The 15,173-nt window shown below is 38.0% G+C and overlaps 3 protein-coding genes across 3 annotated transcripts; 2 read left to right on the top strand and 1 right to left on the bottom strand.

The window, feature by feature from the left end:
- Positions 1 to 562: 562 nt before the first annotated feature.
- LOC145894668 (neuronal acetylcholine receptor subunit alpha-3-like) lies at positions 563 to 5,456 on the bottom strand. Its single transcript, XM_082983300.1, has 9 exons — positions 5,298 to 5,456; positions 4,769 to 4,923; positions 4,198 to 4,333; positions 3,827 to 3,960; positions 2,950 to 3,154; positions 2,178 to 2,381; positions 1,655 to 1,786; positions 1,402 to 1,527; positions 563 to 715 (listed from the first exon to the last, which is right to left on the bottom strand). The coding sequence occupies exons 2-9, from the start codon at positions 4,903 to 4,905 to the stop codon at positions 563 to 565; spliced, it is 1,227 nt and encodes a 408-aa protein (XP_082839426.1). The 5' UTR covers positions 4,906 to 4,923; positions 5,298 to 5,456.
- Positions 5,457 to 8,876: 3,420 nt separating this feature from the next.
- Positions 8,877 to 13,016, top strand: LOC145894492 (apoptosis-inducing factor 3-like). The gene is made up of 7 exons (XM_082983101.1): positions 8,877 to 9,682; positions 10,118 to 10,305; positions 10,750 to 10,982; positions 11,156 to 11,284; positions 11,667 to 11,854; positions 12,108 to 12,271; positions 12,427 to 13,016. Exons 1-7 carry the CDS (start codon positions 8,952 to 8,954, stop codon positions 12,612 to 12,614), a joined length of 1,821 nt encoding a protein of 606 aa, XP_082839227.1. The 5' UTR covers positions 8,877 to 8,951; the 3' UTR covers positions 12,615 to 13,016.
- A 383-nt stretch (positions 13,017 to 13,399) lies between these two features.
- LOC145894665 (GPI alpha-1,2-mannosyltransferase 3-like) lies at positions 13,400 to 14,288 on the top strand. The gene is made up of 2 exons (XM_082983298.1): positions 13,400 to 13,764; positions 14,199 to 14,288. The coding sequence occupies exons 1-2, from the start codon at positions 13,501 to 13,503 to the stop codon at positions 14,286 to 14,288; spliced, it is 354 nt and encodes a 117-aa protein (XP_082839424.1). The 5' UTR covers positions 13,400 to 13,500.
- Positions 14,289 to 15,173: the final 885 nt, after the last annotated feature.

Raw genomic sequence — 15,173 nt, 5'->3', positions numbered from 1 at the left:
GAGGAATTTGTACCAAATCAGTGGCTCACAGACTTATTTATTGTGTGACCCCAGATGCAATAGAAATATATATGCCAACCCTTGATGGTTAGCCTACACGGTATTTATGATAAAACAATAGACCATTATAAAACTCAGATGGTATTTTTGTTTTGCGCCTCGAAAAAGTCAACATTTGGTGACCCATATATCCCTCTGCACCAGAGTACAATTGTAGAACCCATGTAATGACTTCTATGAAATATACAAGCGCAGGCCAGGAAGCCGTATTTCTGGCGTGTCAATCGCATGCTTTTCGCTTTGGTAATCCAAAGTTTCCAAACATCACTATTCATCTTTGGGTAAACTTAGTATCTTACTTGCCTCGAGCTTTTGTCAAAAATAAAAACATAATAAATACATGTGAAATATCGTTATTTCCTGCAAACCCAAGGTCACATTGAAAATACAGATTTAAATGTGGATACACGAAATCCGATGGCGCCATGCAAGAAATTCCACACTATATTTTCACAATTCAGAGACTTTGTATTGTTTACTATAGGACGCCACGTCTCTGCTGTTAGTGGTGGTTTCCATGGATGCTTCCTCCGCGTGAAGAATTCAGCATAGGCTGGAGGAAAAGTCCGGTGGTTCCCAAGATGCAAACGAAGATGAAGATCCATAGGAATATACGATCGATCACCATGCCAACGTATTTCCAGTCATTTTCGATCTGAAAGCAATAAACGCAGGTCCGCATTGCAGTGTAATCACCCCAGACGAACAGTTGCGACCAATTATAAAATATAAAAATAAGTTGTGTGCAAAAAAAGTCATAATATTGCAGAATTGCAGCTCTATGGCTCTTTTTGCACATATTGCATGGGTGTTTTTGCCTTTAGCGCTATTGGTTACCAAGCAGATCCGTTCCACAGTGGTTCGTCTCTGTTGTTCGGTACCCAAAAAAGGGTACCCAACAGATCGACGTTGACCGGAATGGTACCACATAGTGGAATTTAGTGTGCCTGCTAGTGTAGAAGCTAGCACAGTGCCACTTCAACAGCGGCACTGATGAGACCTTACAGGTCGAAACAGTGCGTGTACACACCCTGTCAGTAACTCTCCAAAAATAAGAAGTTTCTCTCGTTTTGGTCACTACTGTCCTCATCGTCACTGATCTACAGTAAATTGCCCTGATATCATTTGAAATCCCGCTCAGTGGCAGCAAAATACTATTGAATAAATCATTGCTTATGCTGCCAGGCATGTTTTATTGCTGCAAAACGCTGTACCAGAAGAGCCGCATTGCAACAATAATACTATTGGCTTTTTTACCCAATTAAATTAAACCACGTTGCATGAAAACTGTTGTAACTGGCTTTACATAAGGAGTGCATGGCATATGTGAAGTAAGCCTACCTCTGTTGATTCGTCGTCCACTTTTAGGTGATTTGCTATGTAGGTTACGCCATCTAGTGCCCGCTTTAACTCCATAGGAAGATCGGAGTCAATTTCTTTTCCCTCATCATTGTTAGGCCCGAAAAACTAAAAAAGCCAATACTTGTTGTTGTCTCAATAAACACTATTTTATTTACCAACAAAAAATGAAATATAAGCACACATTTTACTATCAAAGATTTGTCACATGTAACTAGATAGGGGGAAGACTTACTGATATGTTTGGTTTGGATCCGTTTTCGGTAACGACGTGCAAGCTCTTTTTTAAATTTTCAATCTTTATGATGTTTTTCGCCAATTTCTGGACCGCTTGTTTTCGTTTTTTCGGTCTTTTCATGAACATTACCTGCCAAGAACTCACAGTTTCACATTCGGTAAAACGCAATGTTTTCAACGTTATTCCAACAGTACTGAGTACAATTAAGAGAACAAGCTTCAAAAGGATAGAAATATGAATTTAAGTGATTACTACAAAAAAAATGGTAGTTGTTTGTAATGTATATTTCCAAACTACAGCCAGGCTAGTGCTTTGTGTGCATATATTGCAATTACTGAAGTTACACAGCGATCGCTAGGCCAGCATCTGCAGTATATGGTTAAGAATTTTTCAATATTTGAAGCCCTTTACTTTGTAGCATATGACAAACGTTAAAATACTGATGGGAACTTTAAAAATTTAGGTTCATTCCTAACTCGTTTTCAACATTGAGTTCAGTTTCAGCTAAACGATGACTCACTTTCGGCAATATCTCCAGGAACACCTTCCGTATCCACTCCGGCATGGTGTGGGTGTTTTCGGACCTGTAGTGAACGTTGAGAACGAACACGGTGATGACGATCGAAAGTGTGACGAAAATCATTGTGAAAAGAAGGTACTGTCCGATTAGGGGAATCACCAGCGACGTAGACGGAATGATCTCGGTAATAACGAGAAGGAAAACCTGTTTTATTGGATGAGAGGAAGAGCGGATATTGCAGAGTTTGTTGCGAAAAATGCATGTTCAGATGCAGCAAATAATTGAAATAAAATTTAAATAATAGCAAGATGTTGATTGGACATTCAGTTAGAAAATGTTTCATAGTATTACGAACTTATTTATGATAAAGACCCTAAATACCGCACCTGATATTGAAAGTATTTTTTATTTAATCAAAGCAAAGACGAGCTTAGATGTCAGAAATAAAGCAATGAATTTCAAATTACGAAAATGTATAGATTTGTTTCCTTCATCCAAGCTTACCTTTGCAAAAAAAAATTAAAAAATCCGTCAAAAGAACTCCCTTATGTTTTAGTTCTATGGAAATGTTTACATATAAAGCAGAGATTTTCCACTGCCGATTTTTGTTGGTTTTGAGATCGTGGAACTAAAATTCTTGCAAAAAGTGATTATCAGGACTGACATAGATATATAAGTAAATATTATGCAAACCAGTATCTTGGTTGATTGTGCAACAATCTAGGTCAGTCCTGGTAATCACTTTTCATAGTTGCAATAGTTAGTGACGAACCGTCAAAGAAAGGAGCACAGAGATGCAGAGAGTCACTTTCTCCCCACAATCCGACGGAAGATAGAAGACAAGGACGGTGAGGAACGAGATGAGAAGACAAGGGATGATGAGGTTCACTGTGTAGAAGAGAGGAAGCCTCCGGATGTGGAAGGAGTAAGTTACATCGGGATAAATCTCCGGACAGCAGTTGTATTTTCTCTCGTGTCTGTGTTAGTGCAAGGATTTTGTAAACTAAAATTTATATATGCCTGGCAGAATCAGGAACAATTCATTAAAAGCAATGTGGAGCCAATAATATGAATTGTGTATAAGCTGCAGACAGATGGCCACTGTTTCGGCCTAAAAGGTCTCATCAGTGCAGCTGGTGTGACTACCAGACAACTTTGCTGACCAAACGGCCAATTTATTAAAAGTTATGTATAAAAGCACGCTGCACTGATGATACTTTATGGGTCGAAGCAGGGGCCAACTGTCTTAAGCTCACTGAAATCTAAAAGTTACAGTTTTCATGTCCAAAAAAGTACTGTCGAAACCCTATCGTTGATGTGTTTGTTAACAATTGAGTGAACAAACACGTTTTTAACGTATACTACTTAACCGTCTTGCGCTTGTTTTTTTTTGTATCGCATTGTGTTTTTCACACCTGATGAAGCGAGAGGTACTCGCGAAAGCTAGTGTACTTTAAAAGTCAGTCTCCTTAAAGAGTTCCAAACCAAAAGAACTATTTAACTGGTACATTCGTTTAATTTCTACGTTGTTGCCCACCTGTATTTGCTTATTTAGCAAAATTACCAAACAAACGAAATCGACACTTCTCAGTTATACTCGCAAAAACAACAAAATTCAAAAATAAAGTATTGAATCGGTTGCGCCAAACCTGTATCCCATCACATTCAGAACCTCCCATTCCCCACTTTCCCAATATTCCTTCCTGTTCGCTTCTATCCCCATCATTACCAGGTCAACCCGAGCCTTGTCGTATGTCCATGACCCGAACTTCATAGTACAGTTCTAAAATAGGTATCAAGAGTACCAAAATAGGTATGAAGAGTACCAAAATAGGTATGAAGAGTTCTTAAATAGGTATCAAGAGAGCGGTTTGCCGGTAGTTTTTCTTGAGTAGTTCAAAATATTGCAAATGTGTTTGGTCTATTTTCTACAATAATATCATCAGCTTAAACTTGTGGCTCGTAAAATTCATTTACACGTAATGTTGAAATGTTAAAGTGTAGTAAATGGCCATTGTACCTGGGTGTCAAACGGAAAGTAAGTGACGTCAATGCTGCAGGAACTTTTAAAAATAGCTGGAGGCATCCAAGATACTTCTCCTTTGTAAGACAACAGAGCCTTCGTGTTTTGTGTCACTTGAAAATTTCCAACGGCTCTAATAACAAAACATATTCAAAAAAATCGTTTTGTCAACGTCAAAATGCCTTTACGTGTTTAAAAAGTTTACTCACAAATGCAAGCGGCAACAACGAGGTAATTAAACGTTTCAATAGGAAGTTATTCATTAGCATCATCGGTATAATGCATCAGGGTCCGGGTTTTTCTATCAGGATTTTAAGTTATATTTATTACCAGTTCCTATTTTATAGTGAAGCAACAAACCTCTGATTTACGTCAGAAGATTTTATTTTTGAAAAATCGATTTCGTTTATGTAAGTAACCATAGGCATCCTAAGTTTCTGCAAATATTACGTAATAGTAGCAACTAAACGAATTTGCTGTCGCAGATAAATAAACAAAGCCTAACCGAGGGCTAGATCCCTCTACAGCTGCTAAACAGTTTCTATATTTATTTTATATCTTTGCTCACGTGTTGTAAAGAACAATGTCGGGTTTCCATATTTTCTCTGAAGGTATTCGTAAATATTTTACTCCGCCGTAATCCGACGGCTTCCACTGAAGTTTGTGATCGTCCCACTCTTGTTTCAACCACAAGTTCGTCTCCATTATCTGATTTATCTCGTCCTAACAATAATAGAACGTTAAAAAGATTTATTAAATTTAAAAAGACCTTTTGTTGGAAGCATTCATTTCATTATTTCCGCTTTTGGAAATGTAGTTAGACAATAACACGCTAGTCGACAAAACTTTTTTTACCAGGCATATAACTTACACACCATTTCTTAACGGACTGCTCCCAAGAAAAGTCATTTTAAATTTAATAAACCTAATTAATAAACTTTTTTTATATTTAATAAATTTTCTAAAACTCTGCAGACCGTGATTACAATGAAACCTCAAAATCCTAATAAATGATTTCAATTCAGATTTCAGTTATTGTAGCAAGCTACGCACTTCGATCCATTACAAAGAAATTGATATAAGTTTGGTAAACTCACTACTTTCACCAGTTGGGAGACGTACAACTCGAAACGCACGATGACGCTGTCGTTGCTATCGGCAACTGGTCTTATCCACACGTTGTAGTCGTCAAACAGGGTCTTGTACAATTGTTCCTCGTCTCTTGATGCCCATACGGAAACTTTAACGAGATAAACATGCGTTACTCGCGAAACGTTAGACCAGTGGTTCTTGAACTTTGTTATCTCATTTCCCACTTTCAAGTTCAAACCGAATCCTTATTTCCCACAAGTAGCTTAATTTTTTAACTGAGAACTTAATTATTTTATTTTTGCTCTATCTGTTATACTTTTTTAACTTTTTCGCTTGGCGTGACTAATTGCCAATAAGTGTACAACACACAGTGAGCACAGAATATTATATTTCTTTTTCAACTACTTTTGTATATTTTGGTCCCGACCAATTACCCACCCATCACAAACTATAGTTCCCACTACCACTGTCTTAGACCAGTCGCCTATTTAACCAAACAGTGGAAAATTTGCTGGGATGTTTGTCGTTTATAATATCTGCATGCTTGTTATTTCCATGATCAAAAAAGTCAAAAAAGCAGAAGAAAACCCGCATGGAATTTTTTTTTTATTTGCAAGCAAAAATAGCAAACCTTCATCGCAAACTTTATGTTTGGATGCGAAAATTTAAAGTATTTTAATTTACCCGAAGTCAGAAGCAGCACAACGAACACGCATCTTAGATATGCTGTGTACATATTACAGGGCGGAAACCACATGTAGCAACTGTTGTCCCTTCTGTCTCACAAATGCACTTAATAATAAAAAGAACAAAATAAATAGAAAGCGTTTTAATTGCTATCTGGTCTTTTCTCGAGCAGATAGTAAAGGCAAACTCACTAATTCAGCCTCATACAATTAAGACTAACTCTTCAAACACATTTTGAACTTTAGTTTTACCTAATAAAAGTCTAATACTCACAAGGTCTACTAAACAATGTACTCCAAAAAAATGTCTGCCGCCTTTAAACTTGACTGGATGCGTTTGTTTATTTGCAGAATGCAAGCCAAGACATTTTTTCTGCGGCTTGGCCGCGCGCATTAAACAAGGGCAGTAATCGATAGGCAGGACTCCATTTCAACGCAGGGAAATTAAGCGCAGCCGTTCTACTAAGGCCTGCCTGCAGTATTGATTTCTTCAAAGGCTTTTGAATGATTGTAGCGCTCGATTCAATGTATTTAGAAGGCAAAGACATGTAGAGCTAATAGCACAGTCCATCAATTAACAGCAGCCTGTCGCTTTCTGAATCTTATTACCCCTAAAATGCATCTAATGGTTCTGGCGTTTAAAAATATTTGTTTTAACACAGGGATCACCAACCACAACACAGAAATCACAGAAGAATTCAAATTAATTTCATGCTTCACTGCACTATTTAATGACCACAAAGAATAAGCATGTTTGTTCGGAAACAATGGCATTGTTGTGCCTAGTTCTTTGAAAACTCCACTGATACTTTCTGCACATATTTGCAAAACTTGCAATGTTGGAAACGTAATATTCGTAACAGCTGTCATAACTTTTCAGTATCAAGTAGGAAGGTCTTCCATCACCCGCCAGGGATGCGAATGTAAATGTTGGTGAAGTATCGAAAAACCCATCATCACAAAAAATGGAAAAACTGAAAGAAAAGTCACAAGCTTTGGTTGATGCGACCAAACCTCTGCGAGAAATGATTGTCCGAATTTATGGAAAGGTTTCCAGTGTGGGAAGACCAATCATTCAGACTGCTGTGGTCGTGTACCTTATGTTTCTACTTTTGGCACTTACATTTGAGATTTTCAAAACTATATTTTTCAAATGTTCGTTGTGACACGCCCAGTATGCTAAAAATTACTTGTGGAATACTTGATGCAATTTATCGCCAAATGCTTTACGTAGGTATTTTGACAATTAGGTAATGGGATCATGTTGACCCAAATATTCTTTTCATTTGCTTTAATTGTGATCGGATCGATTCTCAGTCGAGTTTTTCAGCAAGTGGATAACAAGACTACGAGAGCTGAAATATTCACGACTTCCGAACAGCATGAATTCGAAGTTCTGCCATTTGATTCCTTACTTACGTTTGAGTCAGATAAATGCCAACATGATATGTTTTCAGCATGTGGCAGATCCATGTATCAGTTCCAAAATGATCACCCTAACTGGGGTCTGTATGAAAACAACGTTTGCTTTGACTTCGAATACACAAATGATGCTTTTGCACTCGAATGGAAGGTTTTGACTGTTGAAGATACATATTTTACAGAAGAAGTGCAATCGGTCAATTCTAAGTTGAAATTCTCACGTTACACTTGCGACAAGACAGAGGCTTTGGTTTGCCCTTCACTTTGGAAAGCAACTACACCAAAACCACAAATACCCTCTTACTTAAATAACATTTCCCGGGTCCTTGTGCAAGATAAGTGTCCCACGACCAACGACAATGGTCAACATAATTTTTCCAGTCTCAAAACCAGCATCGCAAGGACCAAAGATTTAATAAGAAAAACTAAAAAAGAAATCAAACGGATGAACGGTTATGACAGTGCAGAATGTGAAATTGTTGTGGCCATGTTAAGATACATACGAAGAAGCAATTCCTCGTTAAACAGCTTTATTTTTAACCACATAGCTGGGAAAATTGGCCCGGGGCCATTTTCGTACGCCGATTGCAGAAAAGTCAACATTGCCCACGTGTGCTCAATTGTCAAAAAAATTCCCGTTCACTTGGTGGCAGTCTTGCTTTGCGCTAAATACTTTTTATGATTGGTAAATCAAACTAATTTAAACCTAATTTGTGCACATAAAGTGGTGCTGTTGTGAGCAGAATGACGTTATTGTGTGGATCAAACTAATTGTTGTTCCAACCATCAACAATGATTGTAGAAACCAATGTTTTCTGGATTAAATGTTACTGCAAAATTCCGCGAGCTTTAACGTAAAATTCCAAGGAGTTTGTCAAACAAATTTATCGCCCGACGGAATGTGGGCAGAATGGAATATACAGCTAAATGCTTTTGGGTGCGGATTACGATCCGTGACTATATTTGAATCAACTTTTGATTAATTGGGTATGTATGGTCCACATCCAGTCTAAAGTCGGGACGTCTGCGTTAAAACCGGAAACAGCTGTCTGTAGGCCGGTACACACTTTCCATCATTACACATTAGCGTTGCGCCATATCCTTTTAAACCGTCCTCAAAAGTTAACACTAGCCATCGCGATATACGGTTAGGTGAGGGGTAAGGTAATGTATGCAGGCTATGCGATGATAACCAAATATTGGGCGGGCCTGCAGGGATTCCAAGCCCTTGACAGTCTCAAAGGTTTCAATGCCCGATCGAGTAAAGACAAAATTTCGTCGTTTTGCTAAAAGTGGTGGCAGTTTTTGTCGCAATAAAAAACGTGTTTTTATTTCCCCGTTTTTACTTTATTGTATGTTACGTCCAGTCCGATGAATCAGAACATCGGCGAATGTGAGTTGGCAGAAAAATAAACTCAAATAACACGTGACTTACAAAAACGTGACAGGTCCAGTGTTGTGTTGACTTTTGTGGTCGCCTTTCAGTAGCGAGAAAAAGGCAGGTTTTGAACTGGAGCGTTTCCTTTAGTTTCCAATCCGCGCTGCAATTTGATGAACCCCTGCAAGTCATTCTTGTTCAGCAAGGGTATTTGCGTTGGACGCGCGAGATTCTACTTCCAGACACGTAGCGCTACACTAAAATTAGACCAGACGTTCGTAAATAAAGTCACGTTTTACAGTTCAACTTCCGTAGATTTCCGGCGAGTTGCTGGCCGACCAACTGCTTTCAGATCGTCCTGGCTACAAAGTTTTACAAGAAAAATGGGAGGCAACGCTACTAAAGAAGAAACTGTCGAGGCCTTTGCGTGCAAAGTCGATGAAATGAAAGATGGCGAAATGCGTGAAATTCCAATCGGCGACAGCAAAGCATTGTTGGTGCGAGACCAAGGAGAATACAATGCTATCGGGCACAAATGCACCCACTATGGTGCCCCGTTGGTCAAAGGAGCGCTGAAAAACGGCCACGTCCGTTGTCCTTGGCATGGTGCATGCTTTAACGTCAGGACTGGTGACATAGAAGATTATCCAGGTTTGGATTGTGTCCCAAAACATGAGGTGGTGATCCAAGATGGTGATAAGGTGGTCATTCGGGCCACAAAAGCCGCTTTGAGCAGCTATAAGCGATACAAGACAATGGTACAGACACAAAACGCCAATGGAGCCCATGTTCTGATTATTGGAGGGGGGCCAGCTTCAGTCACATGTGCTGAAGTTCTTCGTCAAAAGTCTTTCACAGGCCGCATAACTATCGCCACCCAAGAATCCCATCTCCCTTATGACAGGTAATTACAATATAATGCTTGTATTGCATCAACATAAACTACATTATATGACCTGGTCAACATTAGTATATATAACACAGAACAATATTTGAAATTTGATGGACACTGCATTCAGTTTAACACGCTGTTTTTGGCCAATCTCGTGCATACCAATTAGGAAAAAGTCCAATTAAATTGTCAGTAATCAATTATGATGTCTGACAGTTGCACATGTCTGAAAGTTATAATATGCATGCAAAACTTCCACAATGAGTAACCTTTATATGCTCCAGTGTAAATAATGATCTATATGGTTTCTGTTTACACATTAGTGCAAGCTTATTATTGCAAACCTTTATTTAAAATATGTTTGATTGGTTGTCACTAAATTGGTGGTATAACTGCAAAAAATATTTCCCATTCTTCAGTATTTTTTGCTTTTAAATGTTTTTGTAGAACAAAGCTCAGCAAGGCCATGGATATTGACCCAGAAAAGATTTACATGCGGCCCCAGGAGTTTTACGACGCTGTGAACATCAAAGTTCTTCTGCAAAAGCGTGCAACGGGGGTAAATGCAGAGGAGCAGTATGTGAAGTTTGAGGATGGGGAAGAAGTACAATTTGACAAGCTTGTAGTTGCAACTGGTGAGCAGAAAAAAATGTCTTTTCTGTGATGCATCAATGATAGATCAATGATGAGAATATCAATTCACAATAACATGCCTCCAGATTTTGGTGTGCACTGGAAGCTTATGCCTAGCCATGGCTGTTAAATATTAATTAGTCTCCAATCTCACCACCCTCCTCTTGTTTGTTGTAATGTGGGAACTAGTAGGCCAGGGTCATCTTAAACATAAGGTGGAATTTATTATTGATGAAGGTATTATGTGTGTTTAAAGTCATGCCTGTTGTTCTCAGATTACCATGGAATATTTTTGTAGGACAAGCAAACTTACGAAGCATATATAATTATTATTTTATTCATACAGATTTTTTTTTTTTTATGTTGTACACAAATATGCCTTGCAAATGCTTGACAACTAAATTGCCCCTTTGCCGAAATATCAGCTGTAATGTTGTACTTGACAGGTGGACGTCCAAGAACTTTACCCATTCCTGGCTGGGATTTAAAAAATGTGTACGTTCTGCGAACCCCAGATGATGCTAATGCCATTATCAAGGTTGCTAAAGACAGGAACGTGGTTGTGTGCGGAGCATCTTTCATTGGTATGGAGGTTGCTTCGTCACTTGTGTCGAAGGCAAAGAAAGTCAGTGTGTGCGAATTCTTCAGTGTTCCATTTGAAAGAGTTCTTGGCAGAGATGTGAGTACCCGATAAACATTAATTTTGTAAGTAATTCTATCATATACTTTACCAGGGGCTGTGTTATTAATATATCAATTTTGTTGTATTATCATTCACAAATCTTCATTACTGTGGGCCATGTTGAAATATGTTGACTAGTTTTTTATATCTTCAATTCACTTTGTCTTTAGGTTGGGCTTTATTTGCAAAAACTGCATGAGACGAAGGGTGTGAACTTCTTTATGAATGCATCCATGGTAGAACTTCAGGGCAATGGCCAAGTAGAAAGAGCTGTCTTAAAAGATGGTTCAATTCTGGAGGTGAGTTGGCAATTATTTGACTGTATTGCTTCGATGTACCTAGTATAAAAGGATTGTTAATGATCCTGTCTATATATTGATCACTGTGTCCTCTTCACTGCGGGTTTTGTTCCCTTTGCAAATAGGAAGTGACAAATCAACTCACAGTAAAACTTTTTCCCACAACATTAACAGCAAAATGCTACATTTTGGTGATATCTTTTTAATGTTGAGTTTGACTATACTGTTGCTATTTTGGACTTTGTTTAATGTGAAATGCTTGATTCGGTTTAACAGCAGTTATGCATTTACCAACTTTTAAATACACTTGTTTCTGTCTTGATCAAACAGCTGTGATATCATAAATGTCAATCGTCGCACAACCTGTTTCAATATGTTACAGGCGGACTTGGTGATTGCTGGTGTTGGAGTTATCCCATCCACAGAGTTCCTAAAGGACACTGGCATGTCTTTGACTTCCCATGGATTTGTTAATGTCGACAAGCACATGCGTGTTTTGAAAGCGGGTACTGATGGGGAGGTGTTTGATAACATATATGCAGCAGGAGACATTGCAATGTTTCCTCAAAAGTAAGTTATGCCTAATTTTTCTTTGAAAATAAAATTATTGATGCTAATTTTAGCTAGTGGTTTCAGTGAGGCTTATGATAACATAGTTTTCTTTAAATTTGGTTGAAAACAATCAGATATAACACAGAACTCTTCCAAGAAATTGCACAGAACTATGCCCCAGCTGAAACATGTTTTATAGTGCTAAATTTAACAAAAAAGTTGTAACTGATATTTCGTGAAGTTTATTTGTAATAAACACTGTCTCCATTAGGCTGAGAGATTGGCAGCCATCGAACATACAACATTGGCAGATGGCTCACTTCCATGGTCGGTGTGTTGCCACCAACATTGTTGTGTCCAGTGATGAAATGTGTCCGGTCAACTCAGTACCGTTCTTCTGGACACAGCAGTATGGAAAAAGTCTCCGTTATACAGGTAATAAATTGTAAAATACATTAAAAAACTAAAACTGTAATTTGCTTGTGTTTTGCTTGTGTTTTACTTGAATCATGCTTCATCAAATGTGTTCTTAGTGTATATCAACTGTGTTTACACTTTTAAGCTAGTTCTAAATTGCAGCCTATATGCAGGTTATGGTGTTGGTTATGATGACATCGTGATAGATGGCGATGTTTCGGCCGGGAAGTTCTGTGCCTATTACACGTGCGGCGACAAGGTCGTTGCCGTGGCAACAATGATGTCAGACCCGGTTGCTGCTAATATTGCCCAACGCATGCTCGACGGAGAAGTGATAAAAAAGAGCGACGTCAAGAAGTGATTTGTTTTGTCTGCAGTCCCTGTTAACAGAGCCATTTCCTCCCATTGTTTAATAATATTCATTCCTTGTCTTAATGTACAAAGAATATCTATGCTTTAAATAAGTGAATTGTTCCAAGTAATGTCAAACGATTGTTTTGCGAGAGATTTGATTTTTGTGTCCTTTTCGATCAGAAATGTTTTGTGTTTTTTCCTGGTTCAGTTACCATGGCAATCGACAAAATGAAGTTGCAATTTGTGTAAGTAGCAAACTGAATCAAAATGCCCTGGTTTGTGTGCTTTTTGGCGCTATACGTACCCGTTCGCCCGAAGAATGATCGTTGGTATACTAAGTTCCAATTTTGTGTAGCGATGTGAATAGAGAGTGTGCATTTGTGCAAATAAACCATCCAGTTAATTCCCACTATTTTGTGAAAAGGTAAAAGTCTTTGCAAACATTTCGGGAAATTGATCATTGCATAAGAAGCAATTTTTTTATTAAGCAGAAACTGAATACAGATGGAAATTTTCTACTAAATTAACAAATATTGTGATAAAATGACAGACATATCGGTATACTCTTAATAAACCATTGAAATAAGTTTAATAAAAAAAATTTTCTCGGATTTTATGCATGATTAAATCCGATATGCTTGAGTGAATTTCAAATTGAATGTGCATTGTGCATGTTTGTTTGTTTGTTGTGGTTCAGAATCTTTAGACATTCGTATATATTTCCGTTCAGTGTTCGTGCATGAGGTACTGCTAAAGGAATTTACGTTTGGGGATCTGTAGCCTAATATATTTTGTTGTTTCTCTGTATTTTTTACCCTTTTCTTTCTCTATTTGTTCCATCAAACTAACCACTGATATGTTTAAATAAGTTTTTTGTTTCAAATATCATTAAGATGTCCCAAAGTGTTCACAAAAGACCTCCCTTTTCATCAAAGAAGAAAAATGAAGCACCCGAAAGCCCTACATTCAGTGAAAATCAGGACAATGGCTCAATGGGACCACTTTGCGAGTCCAATATGTTCTACTGGATATTTGGATTGCGCTTATTCAGTATTTTCTGTGTCCAAACATACTTTGCTCCAGATGAATATTGGCAGTCTACCGAAGTAGCTCACAACCTTGTGTACGGATATGGATATCTAACATGGGAATGGAAGGTGGGTTTAAGATCCTATTTGCATCCATTGGTCATAGCATTCATGTTCCAGTGTTTGAAACTTCTTCAACTGGATTATGCATCGCTGCTTGTAATTGTACCCCGTTTGGCCCAGGCATTTATGAGTGCAAAGGCAGAAGTTTATTTTTATAAGTTTTTGAAAAAATGGTTTGGAGCAGAAATTGCCATTTGGTCAACTGTTAGTTTGTGCACCTCTTGGATGTGGTTCTACTGTGCCACAAGAACCTTAATGAATACAGTAGAAACTGGTTTGGCTTGCTTTGCCATTTACACCTACCCCTGGAATCTGAACAAAATGCATCTGGAAGTTACCCAGAAGTTGTCAGTTTTTACTCTGATTGCAAGTTTGTCTGTTGTATTGCGACCGACAAGTGTATCAATGTGGGCACCGTTGTATTTTTGGTTATTTTACAGATTGTCAAACAATATTGTCACTTTGAGGAATGCGATTCTGAGAACAATATTTGTTGCAGCAACTGTTCTTGTATTTTCCACTGCTGTTGACAGACTGGCTTATGGCAGATGGGTGTTTGTTCATTATAACTTTTTTCACTTTAATGTAGTGATGGGGCAGGGGGCTATTTATGGCAAGGAACCATGGCATTGGTATATCACAGAAGGTATTCCTGTTATAAGTGCAACTCACTTGCCTTTTATTCTGCATGGATTGTACTTGCTCTATAAATCAAGACTTTTTCTAAATTGCACATCAAGCCACACACAAAATGCAATGCAAGTTTGCAAACTATTATGTGTTGTATCTTTGTCAACCGTACTGATGTATTCTTTAGTGAAACACAAAGAGCATCGATTTCTTATTAATTTGCTCCCTATATTATGTTTTATTTGTGCTGTTTCTATCACAACATTCACCAAGAAGGGCAAGGCACTTGCGTTAACATGGCTAATTGCAACAAACTCTGCAATGTCATTATATTTTGGTGTTTACCATCAATCCTCACCTATTAAGGTTGTGAGTTTCTTGCGACAAAGAGCAGAGATAAACACATTTAATGTCGATCATAACAATTTTGTCTTATTTCTCTTGCCTTGTCATTCCACACCCTATTACAGTCATATACACCACAATGTATCAATGCAGTTTCTGACCTGTAACCCTGATTTAGAAGGATTTGGCAAAAGGGAATTGCTCAGTGAACAAGATATATTTTACACAAACCCTGAAAAGTGGTTAAAAGTTAATGTTCTTCAGGCTGCACCACTTAACAATGAATGTTCTGATACTTTTCCGCTTCATATAGTGATGTATGACACCTTATACAATAAGATTCGTGGTCTTAAAGATTTGCTGAAGTGTTATTTCCTCTGCTTCACATCTTTTCATACACACTTTCCAGAGGGTAAAATGGGTGCATATATGTATGTTCT

This window comes from Ascidia mentula, chromosome 3 (assembly GCF_947561715.1).
Source record: "Ascidia mentula chromosome 3, kaAscMent1.1, whole genome shotgun sequence".
Classification (NCBI taxonomy): Eukaryota; Metazoa; Chordata; class Ascidiacea; order Phlebobranchia; family Ascidiidae; genus Ascidia; species Ascidia mentula.
The sequence above is the reverse complement of the archived record's forward strand: the minus strand, read 5'-3'. Positions and strand labels throughout refer to the sequence as shown.

Bases quoted from the DNA above. Each gene is read 5' to 3' on its own strand.
- LOC145894668 (XM_082983300.1), bottom strand. From the start codon at position 4,905: ATGGAGACGAACTTGTGGTTGAAACAAGAGTGGGACGATCACAAACTT. The intron at 1,787-2,177 runs GTGAGTCATCGT...AGTTCTTGGCAG, and splicing joins TCCTGGAGATATTGCCGAAA to GTAATGTTCATGAAAAGACC. The intron at 1,528-1,654 runs GTAAGTCTTCCC...TGGCTTTTTTAG, and splicing joins GATCCAAACCAAACATATCA to TTTTTCGGGCCTAACAATGA.
- LOC145894492 (XM_082983101.1), top strand. From the start codon at position 8,952: ATGAACCCCTGCAAGTCATTCTTGTTCAGCAAGGGTATTTGCGTTGGA. The intron at 10,983-11,155 runs GTGAGTACCCGA...CTTTGTCTTTAG, and splicing joins AAAGAGTTCTTGGCAGAGAT to GTTGGGCTTTATTTGCAAAA. The intron at 11,285-11,666 runs GTGAGTTGGCAA...AATATGTTACAG, and splicing joins AAGATGGTTCAATTCTGGAG to GCGGACTTGGTGATTGCTGG.
- LOC145894665 (XM_082983298.1), top strand. From the start codon at position 13,501: ATGTCCCAAAGTGTTCACAAAAGACCTCCCTTTTCATCAAAGAAGAAA. The intron at 13,765-14,198 runs GTGGGTTTAAGA...GTTATTTTACAG, and splicing joins ATCTAACATGGGAATGGAAG to ATTGTCAAACAATATTGTCA.